The sequence below is a fragment of the Mauremys mutica genome, chromosome 10, assembly GCF_020497125.1.
Source record: "Mauremys mutica isolate MM-2020 ecotype Southern chromosome 10, ASM2049712v1, whole genome shotgun sequence".
NCBI classification, from domain to species: domain Eukaryota; kingdom Metazoa; phylum Chordata; order Testudines; family Geoemydidae; genus Mauremys; species Mauremys mutica.
Window position 1 is genome coordinate 49,523,255 of NC_059081.1, and position 19,692 is coordinate 49,542,946.

Below are 19,692 nucleotides of genomic sequence, written 5' to 3' on the forward strand. Positions count from 1 at the left end.
CTATGAAGTACATACGCTATGTGGATTCCAGATTCCTTCCCCTTCTCCCCAGATTCCTATGTCCTCAGTAAGGAATACTGAATTCTCTTAGAAAATTCTCCCAGGAACAGTTTTTTAAATCTTTGTTTAGGGATTTCTTCAGCACGAAAAAGAATTGACCAAAACCAGTCATCTTTGTTGAAGGCCCAGCACGTGAACTTGAGTTATTAGGGGACAACTTTCCATATAGAGGATACATAACTGACCTGAGTATGATCATCATTCCAGTCAAGTCAGAGCAGGTAGTCAAGGTAGCATGAGGCCAGCTCTTCCTCCTGCCCAGCCCAGCAAGTCCTACCCATGGATGGATTGGACGGCCACATATCAAGTAAAATGGGGGATTTCATTCCGATAGATGTATAAGATACAATGTAAAAGAGTAGATAAAATGGAACATTGTTACATTGTTTTATTTTTGAGAGGAGTGCTGACAATCGGATATTAACACAGCTGTGTTAACTTCAAAAGTGATTGGATACTCAAAACAGTATCTAATCAAATACTGTCTTTGAGTTTAGGGGTTGTAAATTTGTATGGAATATGTAGGATTAAATTTCCATCAAGTTGCATCTCAAAAGTCTAGTCACAAGACACTACAATTATAAACAGATATGTTCTATTTGTCTTAGATCAACCCAACAGGTTAACTGCACTTTACGGATACATATACATTTACTTTGTTTTTGGTTTGTTTTTTTTCTGATTTGTCTTCATCATATTAAATTAGCATGATAGTTAAAGAAAAGTAAAGACATATGCTCCATTAAAACCATTTGTTTTACTTAATATTAAGGATGTGTTAATTCTTATTATCATGATTTAAAGTACTAGTCCTCTTCCACTTTTTAAAATATTTGCTTTTTGCCTGTAGTGAATCTGAGGGATGTAAAAGGTTGTAAGTATATGTGTATTTATCTCTCAAGAATGGCCTGAGATATATTAAACATTCTGGGCTAGATTCTGATGCACTTTCTCATATGAAGTCCTGTTAAATAATCCTTTTAAGTTCATTGGCACTGTTTGTAGATTGAGGTGCTACTCAGCAGAAGTAAAAATAGCAGACTCTGGCCTTTGTGGTAAATTTCAGTGGTCAGGACTTGAATATGTGATCTTTGTATCACATATTAAAAGGTTCTTTTCAGCCCCTCAAATTTAATTCCTTCGGTCTCTTTCCTTTCTTTGTAGAGTGTGATATTGGGAAGTGACTGAGACTATTTTACTCTCAGATTCTCAAGGTAGATTGTGACTCCAATAATCTGCCCTTCTTACATGTGGAGAGCTCACATTAATTTCAGTGGGCGTTCTATGCATGTAGGAAGAACTGAATCTTGGTGTTAAGTTTTATAGAACAGATCTAAGGGAAACATTTTATCTTAAAGCTATATAACTATGATTGTGTATAATTGCTATTTCTAATTAATGCTGGTGATGTTCAGTGATATGAAGAATACTAGTGAGACTGAGATGCTCACTGTAATAAAGGTTTTCTAGATTTTTAAAAACTGATAGTCTCACAATGTTGCAATAGAAGTAAAAGGTTTTCCCTTTAGGTGCTAATATAATGTAAAGCTGCAGGTTTTTTTACAAGAGCAAAGGTTCCTATTCAAACAGAAGACAGTTACTGATATTCAAATTCTAACACCATGATTATTATTGATTTAATGTCATTAAAAGGTATTTAAATTATAAGGACTAAGTCTTGACATTGATATTTACGTAATAATCCTACAGAATTCCCATGCGAAGAGGGAGGGCAGGTTATGGTCCTTATGCCATACAGAGGCTTACATTTAGGCATAAAATGAGAAAAGACTACTCTACTAAACTTCACATATATTACTTTGTCTCTTTTCAAATAAAGGTTGCTACTATGTATGCTTGAATTTATTGCAAGAGTTCTACTCTGTGAGGGAAGACAGATGTATGTCTATGCATGGGTGATGATGTGTGGCATTCTGCATGTAAACTTTTAAAAGCTAAAATTTGTTATTGGTTAACTACCTGGCAGTTGAAATTTACAAACAAAAAAATTGCTATTGAGGACCCTGGAAAAGATCACATGGTATCACAGAGCAAAATCTTACTAGTGCCTTCTTCTCTTACCTAGAGTCCTTGAAACAAGTTGGAATGGTCTGTTGTTTGTCCATTGTAATCAAGTCCTGTTTTAACACATGGCATGGACATGTGAAATGCAATACAAGATTGTTTATTTGATGATAAAAAAAAACAAAATAGAAACAAGACTTCCCTAAATATTTTAAGTAAGGATAGAGACAAGTCATGTGGAGACAACTGGAAAATAAACAACTGGAAAGTAAAATATACATTTTAAATGGACTTATTTAAAAGAACGGAAATGTAGAAAAACAGCAGAAAATGAGTTTGATATGGGCACATTATTTCTTAAACAATCCAGTCAACTCAAACTATGATCCAGTGGAGTGGTTCTCAACCTGCGACCCACAGGCCGCTTGCGACCCAATCAGCACAGAGAGGCAACCTGTGTGACATTCTTAGGGCCATACAGGTAGTATTGGATGCATCCCACATAACACATTGCGGGCCACATATGGTCAATAGGTTGAGAACCACTAATCTAGTGAGTTTCAGTAAGTGATTAGATGGATTTATAATGCTATTGACTTCCTTTATAAAGTGTTTTGAGACCTACTGATGGAAAGCACTATATAAGAAGTAGGTATTGTAATTATACAGCATATGCTCTGCTGATATAGGTAACCCAGTGAAACGACATGGAACCTGACAGCCACATAACTTGCAGTAATGGCAAATGCTAATAGAATGCATACCATATAATAATGTCATGCATTTATTGCATTTCACTGGAAGTTCCTGGCACAGAAGACATTGTGTCCTTTTGATAATGCAGATTATTAAGAAATCTGAGAACATGTGTTTATCTGAGATGGAACACCAATTTGTAAGAAATTTGTATAAATATATAAATAAAAGTGTAACTAGGAATGGGAGAACCTCATATTTACAGGTTCTAAATTACTATGTAACCTTTACAAAGGAATTCTTAAAACATTACTTTACAGATTCATTATCATATTTGGAGCATTATTTCAGCATGGAGCTTCCTTGGGGCTTTAAAGAGGCTTGTCTGAGGGAATTAAATAGAGCGGCTCTGAAGTTATACAGCTCGGATACTGCTTTTCATGAGAATAAACTACAGTCCAGAGGAGTATGACTGAGAAAGAACTGTGTAAAAAAACAATATAGTCCTGTGTTGCATGACAAAGATTTTTTCAAAATTATATTTTTAAAAGCTACTTCTTTTGGCCTAGGATTTTACAGAGCTGTAAATTCTAAGTATTTTAAATTTTCAAATTTATATGTAGCCCAATTTCATCCTGATTGTAAATGGGTGGAAAACACTGATAGTAATGGAGTTTCACCTGTTTACACCTGGCATTAATTTGGCCCTAAGCTTTTAGCAGTGAATATATGACCTCTGATTCCCTTGTGTGAAATTCTGCTGTCACTTATTTAATCAACATCTATACCAGTACATGGTTATGGCGACTGCAATACCGTCCAAGTTAATACCCTAATAATGCTATGATGTCCTGAAGTGAATTTGAATTGGAAAGGGGAAAACAACTTTCAAAATAAAATATCTCTACTTGCATTCATACACCAAGGCATTAAAAGTAATGAGAACCAAGGCAGAAAGCCAAAAAGAATTTTGATTATGCAGTCAAATTGTTCAGCAAAAGAACAAAAAGAAAGTTAACCATCAAGTAGCAAGTCTTTTGCATGCATGTTTCGTTCATTATGGATTCTGTAACTTTATTATTTTTACTGTTTGAATTTATATTCAGTACATTTCTAAAAAATTAAATCAGTTTCTGCATAATATTATTTTAAATTTTATTTTATAATTATATCTATCAAAGCTGATAGTGATGATAAAAGCTTAAATAGTTGCTCACTATGATATATAACTGTCAGTGGAGAAGTCTTATGCAAAATAGATTAACACATTTGTTACCACTTCCTGAATAAGTCTGTGAGAAGTATTAGTAATACTATAACGTGGTTAGAAAGATGTGGTTTCCTTAGTTGGGACTAGACCCTTGGAGTTTCTGTACAGCTATACTCCTGTGTGGCATTTGAACTGTTGGCATGGGGTGTTGCTGCTGGCTATTGGTGGTTTTTTTCGCTGTTTCGTGCAATCAGTCATTTGGATATACAGCTAAAGTTTCCATTACTCTTGTGTGTGTGCTGTTTACTTTTCCTCTGTGTTTTAGTGGTTTGGCAGTACATTAATCACTGGTCAGTCTTCCATTTGGTCTTGATTATGTGGGGGCAATCTGATTTTCTCTTTATTGGTTTCATATGGTGGTGCTGTTTATGTTTGTATCACAATAAGAGTTTAGATACTGCTTTTGAGAGAACTTGCACACACAACCTCAGTGGATCCCTGAGTGCATCTATTTATTTTAAATAAACCTATTTTCATTATTCAAAATATCTGGGGGTGCCTTTTTGCACTGTTGCTGCCTGAAGCAATCTAGAAGGGGATCGGCTCTACCCACCAGCCTTCAGGGGGATGTACAATTGATTGAAAGTGTAGTCATTCACAACCATATTGACTCTATCTGTTTCCATAGGAAGTTGTATACCAAGCCCTGGCTGACTGCTAAGGAACATCTCACCAGACCAGCCAAACAGGCCTTGATCTAGAGACAGGAAGGATTTTTTTTTTCAAATGTTGGATATTTTTTCAAGACATTCCTGGAGCATCTGCAAGCATTACAGGATCTGAATAACCAGAATTCCAGAATCAGAAAAAAGAAAACTGAAGGAAATGCCATGACAGCCACAGAACCCCCTTGATGAGAATAAATAACAGGGAAAAGTCAGGAAGGAAGGCAGTGTGTGAGAGAAGAGCAATGCAAGGGAAGTAATAAAAGACAAAACCAACAGAGGAGTAGAGGAAGAAACCAACCAAAGTGGAAAATAGTGTCAGAGAGAGAAATACAGACAGAAAAGATGTGTGCTCTTTTGGGTCTCACTGCATCACAGGTGTCTGCTGATTCCTGGCCTGACCTTACCTTTGTTTAGTGTAAACAAAGGCCTGCTCAGGACTCTCCCCAGCCAGCCCCACTTTAGTTCATGTTCATTTTCTCTCTCTCTCTCTCTCCCTCCCTCTCTCTCCCTCTCTCCCTTCCTCCCTCCTAGATTTGGCACAGAAAGTCAACATTTTTGAAGGGTTACCTTCACAACTGAAGGACAAATTAAGCAGCACAAAAATACACTTTATTTAGGCCTATATTTCCAATGTAGTTATTCACATAGTGGAAGATACCTGACAATGACAACCATAAATACAAATAAAAGTCTGGTTTCAGCAAATGAAAAGAAAAGGAGATTGGTTATAAACTGTTTCCAAAGATGCTGAGCAGCAGGCACTATCATTTTGTAAACTTCATGATCAACTCCTGCGATCTGAAATAGAAAGTCAAGAACTGCATCTCAGTTCAACAAGCATGAATCTGTCGTTGTGTCAAAGTTTAAATCAGGAAACAATTTGTGAAGCACCATTGAAGTTGCACCTGTAGTAGTAGCTGATGCTGTTTCCAGATAAACTTTGCTTGAAACAAGCACAGCTGAAGACCTGTAGATGAGTTACAAAACCAAAGATCCCATAGATGATAGAAAACCAAAAAGCCCAAAGACCCTGTAGACAAGCAGGTCAACAATGAAGCAGGTCAAAGCAGACTTCCTGCTGAAATAGGTTTGACATTCCCATCTAATAAGTCACTTTCAAGATTGTTTTATCATCTGAACTATTGTGCATGTACTGATTGTCCTTACCAGTCCACTGAGAATTATATGCCATATGGACAGTTTCCTTTTTCTCATATAGGCCACCATTTTTCATCTTCATTTTACAAAATAAAAAATGCACCACGTTGAAGATTTGCATGTCAAGTGGCTAGTATACTCATCTCTTTCAGATTATGCATACTGTCACATTTGTTGGTTGTTCAAGGATACAGATATTCGAAAATCGGCCTGGTTAACAGTGATTGAAAGAATACTCTAAAGTCAATGTCTTTAATAATAATAATAATAGAAATAATCATGGCAGAAGCAAACAACATGTGTAGTCACATGTGGCAGCTCTACATTTCACGGAGGATCAATGCATGTCTTGATAAACAAGCATCTGAACATAATAGGAAATGGCAAGAAGTACTAAAAATATTGATTGATGCTCTTAAAACTTTAGCTAATTTAGGTCTCCCCTTCATGGCCACTGTGAAGTGCTGGAGAGCAGCAATGGTGGTATTTAGTTGAGCATCATTACGCTACTTGCAAGGCACACTGTCACTTTTGCCCAACATATCAGTGACACTAAGGGAAATCAAATACTTAAACAAGACAATTACTGATTAACGTAAGTCTTTTAGCATCAGAAGCCAGGAGGTACATGCACCTCTACCTCGATATAATGCTGTTTTCGGGAGCCAAAAAATCTTACCGCGTTATAGGTGTAACTGCATTATATTGAACTTGATTTGATCTGCCGGAGCGCGCAGCCCCTTCCCCTCAGAGCGCTGCTTTACCACGTTATAGCCGAATTCGTGTTATATCGGGTGGCATTATATCGGGGTGGAGGTGTACTTCATAGCTGCAAAAAAGATAAGGTGTTAGCTGGAAATATTAGCCATGTTGATCTGATGACTATTTTGCTTCTATTTGTTAATATTGATCATTTTGAAGGAAAAGTAGGTATTAAAGAGCATTTTGTAAGCTTTGTGGCAGCAAGTGAGGCAGATGCTGCCTCCTTGTGTGACCAGTTATCTAATATTGTATTCTGCAAGTATGGATTAGACCCCAAATACATGTCTGGACGGGGATATGATGGGGCCAGTGTTATGGCCAGAGCTTGTGGAGGACTGTAAGCAAAAAAATGAGAGAATATCTGTCAGGCAAAGGAGACAAAGTGTATGCATCATACATTGATTGCTCAGTACATCAAATTAACCTACTTTTGGTGCATGCTGCTGAAGATAAGGCCAGTCCAGATCTGAAGGTTTTGTTCTGAACTTTTCAGGAAATATATAAATATTTTGCAGATTCTAACCGTCAATAGGGAAAGCTAATGATTAAGTCCAAAATAATCATTACCTTCATACTTTTGCTTGAATCAGTAAAGTTTTGCAAAGGGAAGAGGAACTTGATGATGTGTTTCAGACCCCTGAAGAAGTTGGCAGGATAGATGCAGCACATGAAATTGAACAGGCTTCTGAAGAATGAAGGAGATCTTTAGATTTAAAGACAATCTGCAATACTAGATGGGCAGCTCAAATGAAAGCCAATGAGGCAATGACAGTAAATTTTCAGAATACAACTGAATGCCTATAAGTTGAAACTGTTGCTGAATGCAGGAGCGGTGAGGACACACATCCAGAGTAAAAAACAACTTGTCTTTTGTGGCCTGGATGTTCTACCTCAGTCTGTTATGGTGGCATGGGATCTTGGTTATCATGGCTGCAGCCTCTAGAATCCTTCAGTCAAAGAAAATTAATCTGTGCCTGGACATTTGAGAGCACAGTGAATGAGCTCAGCAATCTCTGATCTGAAGAAAAGTACAATGAAATTGTAAAAGAATCTCAGAACAGGTGGGAATCAATGGGTTTTGAAAATGCAAACTATCCAAGTGACAGGAAGAGACATGAATGCCGCACATGATGAACTTGCACACAGTTCTGTCTTTGAAGCAAAGGATAGCCACTGAAGGAGATATTTTGAGGTTTTAAACAAAACAGGGAACTAAAATCTCAATGTGAAGGATTTCAAGAGGTAGCTACGCTGTTTGGTTTCCGCCATCCCAAGTGACTTCGAAATATAACTTTAGAAAAGTCAACAGAAGAAGTTCTTAAATTCATGGGAAAATACTCATAATTTTCTTCAGACTTGATTCAGGAGATTGTGTCATTCAGGCTGTATTATTTTACAGAGGACACAGAGGTGTTCAGTTTGTCACTTGCAATCCAGAGCTACTTGAGTTTCATAGTGTCAAGTTCTCTGGATGATGTTTTACCAGAAGTGGAAAATGGGCACAGCTCAGTGACCTTGCTTTCCTTGCAAGTGAGGAATACAAGACAGCAAGGATGGAGCTGGACATCATTATAAAACAATTTGCCAAGAAAAAGTGTTACTGTGGTGCTAGATTCCAGTAGTTGGCAGCATTCTGGGTGAGATTCCATTTTTGTTTAAGATTGTGATTTTTTTAATGTTTTTTTAACTTTCTATCTTTAAAAAGCCTACGGTGATGTGACCTTTGGGTCTCATGCTGCATGTTGGCTGACCTTGCTCTAACCCTTAAATCTGCCCCTGTAAATGCACACCTGCTACAGCACTGGCCCTGGCTAAGAGCTTCAAAGTGAGCTGAAGAGAGAAGACAGTGTCCATGGATGTTCTGGGCACGTCTCTTTTTTAAAAGCGATCTGTAGCACCTTGTGATGGGGTATACAAACCCCATACTGGGCATCGTGGGGTTAAGGGATTATTTTGGGCTCAGCCAGCCCCGCCACAACTGCAGCAAATGCTCCATCTGCTGGAGAAATTAAAAGACAGGGAATTAGCTCATTTGGGTGGCAGAGCTGGAGGTGAGCAAACTTGCAGCCCACAGCTCCAGCAGTGCAGAGCAGAGGGAAGCCTAAGGCACTGACACAGCTGCCCAAAGGGGCCCTCCCTGAGGGAAGGGAAGACCCACCCCAGAGACAACCAGAAAGGGAAGTATCCTGTGGACCTTGGACATTGGTAACCCCCTCTTGTGTATTGTGTTAAAAAAGCAAGTATTGGATGAATGGACTATAAGGTGGATAGAAAGCTGGCTAGATTGTCGGGCTCAATGGGTAGTGATCAACAGCTCGATTCTAGTTGGCAGCCGGTATCAAGTGGAGTGCCCCAGGGGTCTGTCCTGGGGCCGGTTTTGTTCAACATCTTCATTAATGTTCTGGATGATGGGATGGATTGGACCCTCAGCAAGTTCGTGGATGACACTAAGATGCGGAGAGAGGTAGATGCGCTGGAGGGTAGGAATAGGGTCCAGAGTGACCTAGACAAATTGGAGGATTGGGCCAAAAGAAATCTGATGAGGTTCAACAAGGACAAGTGCAGAGTCCTGCATTTAGGACAGAAGAATCCCATGCAGTGCTACAGGCTGGGGACTGACTGGCTAAGCGGAAGTTCTGCAGAAAAGGGCCTGGGGATTACAGTAGACGAAAAGCTGGATATGAGTCAACAGTGTGCCCTTGTTGCCAAGAAGGCTAATGGTATATTGGGCTGCATTAATAGGAGTTTTGCCAGCAGATCGAGGGAAATGATTATTCCCCTCTATTCGGCACTGGTGAGGCCACATCTGGAGTATTGCATCCAGTTTTGGGGGCCCCACTACAGAAAGGATGTCGACAAATTGGAGAGAGTCCAGCAATTTGGGGGCTGGAGCACATGACTTATGAGGAGAAGCTGAGGGATCTGGGCTTATTTAGTCTGCAGAAGAGAAGAGTGAGGGGGGATTTGATAGCAGCCTTCAACTACCTGAAGGGGGATTCCAAAGAGGATGGAGCTCGGCTCTTCGCAGTGGTGGCAGATGACAGAACAAGGAGCAATAGTCTCAAGTTGCAGTCGGGAAGGTCTGTGTTGGATATTAGGAAAACCTGTTTCACTTGGAGGGTGGTAAAGCACTGGAATGGGTTACCTAGGGAAGTGGTGGAATCTCCATCCTTAGAGGCTTTTAAGGCCCAGCTTGACAGAACCCTGGCTGGTATGATTTAGTTGATGTTGGTCCTGCTTCAAGCAGGGGGTTGGACTAGATGACCTCCTGAGGTCTCTTCCAACCCTAATCTTCTATGATTCTTGGACTAAGCTGACCCGGGGGGACAACAAGAGAAAGAGGCCCAGGGAGGGCAGCCTTGGCTGCCAGACTACTGGTAGCCCAAAGAACCCTGGGTCAGAGCCTGATGGAGTGGGAAAGTCAGGGCTTCCCTCCCCACAATCCTCTTGGCAGTCAGAAGTTGCGGTCCTGACCAGTAGACCATGCTCCCCAAACAGACCCCAGGTGAGGACTGTCACACATCTTTTCTTCTTCTGTACTTCTGGTGAGGATTTTCCATTCTCCCTTCATAGATAGTGGTAAAGCCTACAAGAGTCATGAGTAAGGCTATGTTTTAATCACAGGTATTTTTAGTAAAAGTCATGGACAGGTCACGGGCAGTAAGCAGAAATTCATGGTCCATAACCTGTCCATGACTGTTACTAAAAATACCCGCTGTGACTAAAACTTGGGTGGGGGTCTGCGGGTGCTTGGGAGGGCAGTATGGGGACACCAGAGATGCTGGGGGAGGTGACTCAGGAGACCCCGCTGGTGGGGAAGGGGCGGGCAGCGCAGCCCGGGATCACAACTGTTGCTGGGGGTGGGCCAGGATGTGGCATGTGGCCAGGAGCCCTGCTTTTGCTGCAGGGGGCGGGGAGGGTTGGCGGGGCTGGCAGGGGCTCCCTACCCGGCTCCACATCCCTGCAGCTCTTAGACAGCGGGTGCGGTCAGGGGGCTCAGCACACTGCTCCAACCACAAGCACCAGCTGCCGCAGCTCCCATTAGCCAGGAACCGCAGCCCATGGGAGCTGCGGGGGTGCAGCCTGCGGGCTGGGGCAGTGGGCGGCGTGGAGCCCTTCCCTCCTCCCCCCGCGGCCCCTCCACTGCCTAGGAGTTGCGGGCCTCCCACCCCAAGGTAATCATGCCCCCAAACCTCTGTCCCTAGCCCTGACCCCGCTCCCACACACCCAAACTGCTGCTGGTGGCCCAGGAGCTGCCTGGCTCAGGCATCCCTTGAGCCAGCACCAGCAGCTGCAGAAGTCACAGAGGTCACGGAAAGTCACGGAAGCCCTAGTCATGAGCAAGACAGTAATCCTTGGAAGCCTCTGGGTGACTCTTCCTGTCTCTTTCCAGAAGATGAAAAATAGCCGTGTTATACAGCACATCAGTTTATGCTCTCAACATTGGACAAAATGTAGGGTAACACACAAAATTGAGGTTCAAATCGCAGTGCAGGTGTACAGTTACAAATTACTCACAAAACAAAATTAAATCCATAAGTTGATTCCAGTCTCATCACTCAGGATTTTTATTTGGCATAGAACACAGCTATACTGCTATACAGTAACTCCTCATGTAACGTAGTTATGTTCCTGAAAAATGCAACTTTAAGCAAAACAATGTTAAGCGAATCCAATTTCCCCATAAGAATTAATGTAAATGAGGGGGTTAGGTTCGAGGGAATTTTTTTTCCACCAGACAAAAGACTATATTATATATACACACACACACAGTATAAGTTTTAAACAAACGATTTAATACTGGTGCACTGTGATGATGATTGTGAAGCTTGGTTGAGGTGGAGGAGTCAGAGGGTGGGATTTTCCCTTACTGCTAAATGATGAACTAGCAATTGGCTGAGCCCTCAAGGGTTAACTCTCTCACTCTACAAGGCAGCAGGAATGGAGGGAGGGGAGACAACCCATACGGAGACACACACCGTTCCTGTGAGAGAGAGATATGCACAATTCCCCTTTAAGTACACTGCCTTGTTAATTAGATCACTGCTGAGACTGCAGCTGCCGCAAGCTCCCCCCATCCTGAGCCCTGGTGTCCCCCCCCCCCGCTCTATGGAAGATAGGGTAAGCGGGGTGCAGGGGGGAGGGGGATACCCTGACATTAGTCCCCCTGTTCCTTCCTTTCCCCCCCCCCCGGCACAGCGAGCAGGAGTCTCAGGGAGCAGCTCCAAGGCAGAGGGCAGGAGCAGCACATGGCAGTGATGGGAGGGACACAGCTGAACTGCAGGCAGCTGCTGCACAGGAAACTTAGGGGAGCAGGGAGCTGATAGGGGCTGCTGGACCACCCTGGTTCCAAGCCCCCACCAACTAGCTGCCACGGGCTGCTCTTCCTGCAAGCAGTAGACAAAGCAGGCGGCTTCCAAACAACGTTATAAGGGAGCATTGCACAACTTTAAACGAGCATGTTCCCTAATTGATCAGCAATGAAACAACGTTAACCAGGATGACTTTAAATGAGGAGTTACTGTACTGAGTTGACCAGAATCAAACGAAAGGGGTGGGTATAGGGTATACCACACATCCAAAGTTACACAGAAAATCTCTTCCTTTACATAAAATTACATATTACATTGTACTTAGTATACCAGGGGTCGGCAACCTTTCAGAAGTGGTGTGCCGAGTCTTCATTTATTCACTCTGATTTAAGGTTTCGCGTGCCAGTAATAGATTTTAACGTTTTTAGAAGGTCTCTTTCTATAAGTCTATAGTATATAACTAAACTATTGTTGTATGTAAAGTAAATAAGGTTTATAAAATGTTTAAGAAGCTTCATTTAAAATTAAATTAAAATGCAAAGCCACCCTGGACCGGTGGCCAGGACCCGGGCAGTGTGAGTGCCACTGAAAATCAGCTCATGTGCCACCTTCAGCACACGTGCCATAGGTTGCCTACCCCTGTACTATACGTTTGATCACACTTTGGGAGATTGGCTTGGTTACTTTGTAGGACCCAAATGGTGACTCTGAATAATCCTTCTCGGTTGTTTTGTATTTTAGACAGTATTTTGCTTACTTAAGTCTATTCAAATCTAGTATTGCATACTATATAAATGTAATAACTGGTAATATGTAACATTAACAAACTCTATGATCTTTGAACAGTGGGAAAACTCTGCACCAGCACTGTTACTGTAGACATAGCATAGTGAGGTTGTTCTTCAAAATTCTGCCAAAATGATGTAAATCATGTTTTCCTGAGTATTTATGTATTTATTTGTTTTATTTGAATATTTAGGTTTTGTATGGCTTGGAACACAAAGTTTCAGCCTGGCAGCAAATATGTTTTTGCATGTTTTAATATAAGAAAACGAGTTTTTGCTGTTTTCAGTTACAAACATTGAGTGGATACACTTTCAGTGTAGATTTTACATTTAGCGCTCTTGTAATTTAAAAACTGCTTTGCTGTTAAAGTTGCCAAGTTGTGTCCTTAACATGGCTTTGACCATAAAGAAAACAAGAAAAATTGAGGCACTTGAAAAGAAAGTGAAATGTTTCCTAAATAACCATGAAGAACAGTTTACGGTCTTTATTATTTCAGGGCCAAATCTTGATCCACCTGTGGGTATGCAAGACTCAAAAAGCAATGATAATGCCAAATTTCAGTTGTAGAGCAGGGTCAGTGTATGAAGAAGCCATGCAAGGTGAACTTTGCAACCTTCTCTGTCAGGCCCACAGAGTGGTGTCATTGTGGGCAAACCAGAAAGTGACATGGACAAAGTATTCACAGCATAGATCCACCATCTTCAGTCCCCACTCCTCTTAGCCTTGCCAAGGAGTACTGGCTGTTCAAGAAGTAAATCCCTTTTTGCAGGATTGAAGGAGGATTCTGTTTTTATATGCAGCTTCATATTTCACTTGTGCAAAGATGTTTTTCTCAGGCTTTGGGGCACGAATCAAGATTTGGCCCCAAAGAATGCCTGGTTAGACACATTTCCAAACCAAATATTTGTGAACCTTGCCCTCATTTTCCAGGACCTGTGTTCAAGGCTCAGTGTCTATAGTGGGAGTGGGGGTCGGGGTGGGGCTGAGGGAATGATGACATCACAAACACTTAAAGCAGGGGATAGAGTCAACTCCCTGGTCTGGTTGAGTTGTTTGTAATGCCATCATTTCTTTCATGAGAAACACAGAACCTTGACCTCAGCTCAGGACATGGCAGGGAAAATCAAACAAAACCTTTCCACTTGCTTTTCAAATAATGTTTGTGTGTTTTGTTTTTGACATGAGAAGCCTATAGAATTATAAATGAAAACACAGCTTTTATAAATGAACATTTTAACACAGCTTCTTTTAAATCTTAAAATTCAAATAGATACAGGAAACAAAAGGAAGTAACAAGTTAAAAATGAAAGGAAATAAAATCAGGGAAGTAAGGCTTTACTGTCAGACTTTTGGGTAATGAGAATAAGTACACATTTTAGCGCCCACCACATCTAAGTCATGATTCCCTGCTGACTGTGTGTTTGGGGCGGCCATGGGGAGGGGAGGAATCCTCTCCCCAGGTCACAGAGCAGACAAGGACCAGTCCCAGTGATGCTACTCAAAGGCTGCAGTAGTTATTCTGGCCATTGCGCCCCTCATCCTGTTGTGTGGGGAGGACTTGAGGCTTGGTAGAACTTTCATGCTTCACCCCTCTTCAGCTGGAAAGAACTGCTGTGCCAGAAGTCCCCAGAATGCTGGATTGTTCACGGCACGAGGCTCCTCACTCAGCACAACCACAGCAGTTCCACTGTGTCATGAACCCTGTTTACCTGTACTAGAGGAAAGAGGATTTGAGCCTTTGTGATAGAAGATCTTAGACACTGTTTGAATTATCTAGTAAAAAGCATCTCATTTCAACTCAAAAGTGCATTAGTTGCTATTGTACCAAAAATGTCATAAGGATATATATTTCTGTGCAGGAACTGTATAGTTTTCATATTCTATAGCTGAGTATCCAAAGGAGCCAATATAATCTTCCTATTCAAAATAAAACAAATCCCGTAAACTGCCTACATAGCAGGCTTTTTTATTGTATGAGGATTTTATTATATGAATTATTTTTTTATTTTGGGGGTAAAAAGAAATGGTCAATGGAGCTGTATATTAACATAACAGTGAACCAGATTCTGGCCTGTACTTTAACCACAACAACTTTCCTCCCTAATTATGTGCCTAACTACTGTTTTGCATGTGCAAATACGGGGTTTTGTAGATATGTTGTTGCATGAACATTTTTGTGGGTGCGACCCATTGTTCCCATATTTGAAAATATATTCATTGTATTTTGATTCAATTTTTAATATCTTATTTGAATCTTATTTGTTCCCACCAATACTGGAATACCTTTTATGACTATGGGCTTTTAAAGTTCTTTTTTCATTTACAAAAAAATTCTTTAGCGTTCTGTTGAACAGAGATTTGCAAACAAATTTTTAAAATATAAAATGTGCATTTTTTCTTTCCTTTATGCTACCACTTTCTATTCCTTAGAATATTTTCTCTTTCTGTGATTCCTTTACAGCTGCTGCACATAAAGTCTGATAATGATCAACATATGTTTCAAAGACCCTCCACCTTTTTCTGGTGTAATAATGAGGATTCAACTCCTTGTTTAGATATCTCTTCCATTACACTTACTCCTATGAGCTCTCCTGACTCCAGACTATCATCTGGACTATTAACACCGCCACCTTCAAAAAGTGGTCTTCCAAAGCCAGTCAATGAATACAGCATCCCAAGACCTTGTGTAATCCTGCTGTGCAAAAACTTTTTTTTTCTATTATCCTATGTTCTCTGTTGTGTGTTGATTGTATTAAAATATACATTTTGTACAGTGGTTAAAGAACAGATCAGATGTATTGTAGGTTTTGTCTGGGTACTGTTAAAATATGGAGACTTTTGAGATGTTCTATAGTGCCTGCATCATATCCTTAAGATAATACCCTATTTTCCCAACTTTTTAACATTTCTTTTTCTTTACATTCTAATGGTTTACCTGTATGTGCTATATTTATTGGACTAGTTTTCTATTTTGGTAGAGTAATTATACTAATAATAGGTATTTACATTATTCAAGACAGTGTCCCAAAAGTCTGATTTGGAGGGCTTTAATTTTTTCAGTAGAAAGAGAACTTGGGTAAGTGAGAAAGTATTGATTAGCCAGAAGAGCAATCAGCCATTATATTTATTTTACTATAGTTTATATGAACTCTGTGCAAAATGAAGGCTGCAAATTATTTTATTCTAAAATGATCTGTAACATGCATATGACTGCCTTCTCATAACAATATATCAATACTCACAATCTTTTTTCCATTTGCAAATGACATTTGGCTGTATTTGGCAAACATTATCATGGCTTTCTGCATGTGTTTACTGAATAAAAATGCTTCTCATGTTCATCTAGATTTTAATAGTACACATTTATTTTTTGAATTAACCACTAATGATCAAATTTAATAAAATTAGTTGTATTAATGGTATCAAAATACCCAATGAATATGACAAGAAATTGGAATATTGAACAGCAAAATATGAATGAAAAGCTTTTACCAAAAAGACTCATTTAAGACTGACCTTAAATATTGTTTACATATCTCTCTAGCTTCTGCAGAGCTATTTATAACCTTAAGTTCTCAGTTATAATCTACTGGTCACAATTCACGCAAAGATCTTCCATGAACATCAGTGGGCAATCTGCATGTGAATCTAGGGTAATTTATGGCTCATGAATACATGCAGGGCCTGATATCATGCTCCTGATGCAGACAAACCACCTCTCCTGTCAGTGAGAGTTCTGTTTGCATGAGGAGTGTGAGATCTGCCCACTTTTTGATTACTGTTGTTTGTGTTACACAGCCTGCAAATTACACACAGAACTCCCATGATATTAATGGGAGTTCCATGTGCAGATTAACAAGAGTCTATTGCACATAAACAATATTCTCTCAAGAACCATTGGGCCATAGGCTGTCTCTGAAGTGCATGTGCTAACGCCTCTTGATGTCAACAAGAGTGTGTACGTGTGTGTGTGTGAAAAGTCCCATATAATTGAATCATTTTTTAAAAAGAAGTTGAACTCTAATCTTACCACAAACATGCATGAGAATTATTTATTTTAAATAGAATGAAGTAAAAAAAACAAGCCAGAATTTTTATATGTGGAACCCTTAAATTAGGCATGTCAATACATATAAATAAAAATGGGCCAATTCTCAGAGGGGCTGAGTATGTCCAGATCCTACAATACGTATATAAAATATAAATTCCAAATTCATGAGCTGGACTTATGTGATTTTGAGAAAACAATACCACAAAAAGCTATTGAATAAAGACTATATAGATGAATCTACAGAAAATAAATACTTTAGGACTCTCTCCAGCCCAAGCTTTATATATTATACAGATTATATCTATAGATATATATATATAAAATCTTTCCAAGCAATACAGTCTGTAGAAGTCCGAAAGTCAACACATTCAAGAAACAGGTTAGCTTTTTGCAGAAAACAACACTTTAAAAAAACCCTGCCCACTGGGGAGTAGAGGAGCATCTCAGTGAGAGAGGAAGAAGTACTGAAAATGAGATTGCTGCCTCCAGTGAGTTCTTATCCAGACCCTGTCTCTGCTCTATCACCCCTTCTTCCCCACCACCTCCTGGAGTGATGCTGAATGAGAGAATGCTGTGGATGAGCGAAATATTTGGGTAGCCTCAAGAAGCAGAGAAGGCTGGTTCTGGCCTGTATATGGACTTTATGTTAATAATAATAATAATAGTAACCTAGTTATATAGGTAGAAGGTTTTATTTGATCCCGCACAGAGTGAATGTGCTGCTAAGGAATCGCATTCTGATCTCCAGCTCTGCCCTTCTTTTCTGGAATGAAACTGTCTGTGACTGCATCTCTGTGAAGGGACAGTTTGAACTACAGAGAAACTACTAAAAAAAGGAAAATACCTTTCCAACATTCCTATTACAGCTGCGTGGCCCAGGAGGGCTGTGGAACGCCCATGAGCCAGCATCTGTAAAGGCTGCTTATCACACAGGTTGTAGCACTGAGATAATCTGACTAAATCAGTCTGTTTTAATCCTGTGGTTACAACCTCTTTCATGTCAGCATTTTGACCAAATTGAGAATTATTTTGCCAAGTAATTAGGAAATAGGACATTTTTCATTTGGCATTATAGTATTTCTAGTTTTCAGAAGCTTGTTTTCTATAATATGAGTAAAACTGAAATGGCATTTGTGTATCCCGTATCAGTGGTATATATTTTACCTTAGTTTGGTTTGTCATTCTGAATTTTTAAGCTGTTTTTAGTGTCTGTTCTGTATTGACTTGATAGCGTTGTATTCTATGTCCTGGGAGTGATGGTAGAACTGCGGTATGAGCTGTGATTAATGTTTTCATTTTAATGTGACTTTGGAACCACAGTAACTTATTTGCTTATCCAGTATTTGTTGAAGTCTGCTAAAAAGTCCTGGGCTTTCATAATGATATATTTTCTGCTCCCCATTCAAGGATAATTTTTTTTTTAATTTTGGATTTTAATATTACATGTTGTCAGTGTGTTAGATGTCTAGGTTATTGCTTATCACAGAATACATTCCACGCATTGAGGACAGCAGCTCTCATAGGTTGTCAAATAAATACTCATGTTATATAAGGATAAATTAGTAACAAAAAAAAATTGTAATTATATCTTTTAATTTCAGGCACTATTTCTGTACATTCAAATGTATAGCCTATTGCTGTTGCCCCGTTATCTTAAATGGGTCTTGGGAATAATACCTCTATTCAAATTCTTATTAATTTAGAGTTATTTCTTTCCAGCTCTTTCAGGTCTAAGTGTCATTTATTTCTGGCTATCTCAGATTTACTGAAAATGTGAAATTTACAATGCTATTCAGGTTTTAGCATGTCCCATAAACTCTTGGTTGTGAATGCCATTTGCTTGATGTCAGGAGCTGGGTTATGCATGCTGTTATTTTTGATACTGTAGCTCTTATCTGCATGCTGAAAAGTTCAGTATTGTGATTTTTCATGTGAAATATTACCCTAATATTTATTGTCCTTATTGTAGGCAGGCAGTGTGACACCTAAATCACCCTCCACTGACATCTTTGATATGGTTCCCTTTTCTCCCATATCCCCTCAGTCATCAACACCTACTCGCAATGGCACACAGCCTCCTCCAGTACCCAGTAGATCTGCAGAGATCAGTAAGTTTTGTAACTGACCTAATTTTTTCATATATTGTTTTTTAATAAAGCATCTAAAATGATGTACTGACATTTTCGTGACAAGCCATTTACTGTTTTTGATAGTCACATGTCTGATAATGCCATTTCATTTTTATACCATCTGAACCAAATTCTTTGCAGTTCCTTTCAAGTTAAATAATGAATACATTCATTGAATTGATTAAACTATCATACTCACAATTTGACGGTTGGGAATTAAAACTTCCTTACTTTTTATAGTATGGGGTTTTTTTTAAGTTAATCCAGGAAGTATTTTGACTTCCAGTTACATTTTCTTTATTGCTGCTCGCAACATTAATATTTTTTAAAACCTCCATTTGGTGGGGAGGGGGCGGTGGGAAGAGTGGTGATGGTATAGAAGGGAGAGTTGGATTCACAACTGAATATTCAGAGTTTATTGGGGTAATAGTATTCATGTAACTTTTCATGGCATCCATGAGAAACAAGGATAAAAGCTCAGAATCTCAGTATGAAAGTAGTTTATTCTGCTTCCAGCATTTCACTGTGATGGAGGAATATTGCATTTTATTGCCTGGCATGGTCTAGAACAGGGGTGGCCAACCGGTGGCTCCAGAGCCACAGACAGCTCTTTAGAGGTTAATATGTGGCTCCTTGCATAGGCGCCAACTCCGAGGCTGGAGCTACAGGTGCCAATTTTCCACTGTGCTACAGGGTGCTCACTGCTCAACCCCTGGCTCTGCCCCAGGCCTGGCCCCCACTCCACCCTTCCCCCAAGGCCGCTGCCCCTTTCCCT

The 19,692-nt window shown here is 39.9% G+C and overlaps 1 protein-coding gene across 10 annotated transcripts in view; it reads left to right on the forward strand.

Moving 5' to 3' along the window:
- The window catches only part of GULP1 (GULP PTB domain containing engulfment adaptor 1), a 322,371-nt gene that overhangs the window by 278,785 nt on the left and 23,894 nt on the right, over nt 1–19,692 (forward strand). For 3 of the 10 annotated variants that reach the window (XM_045032393.1, XM_045032392.1, XM_045032394.1), the window contains one exon: nt 15,199–16,095. The exons of 2 other annotated variants lie outside the window; for them this stretch is intronic. In XM_045032393.1, coding sequence (XP_044888328.1) covers nt 15,199–15,579 — 381 coding nt within the window. In that variant the 3' untranslated portion in view covers nt 15,580–16,095. Of the gene's footprint in view, nt 1–15,198; nt 16,101–18,757; nt 18,897–19,692 lie in introns of those variants that run through there. 5 more of the 10 variants (XM_045032397.1, XM_045032396.1, XM_045032402.1 and 2 more) reach the window with 4 other exon arrangements.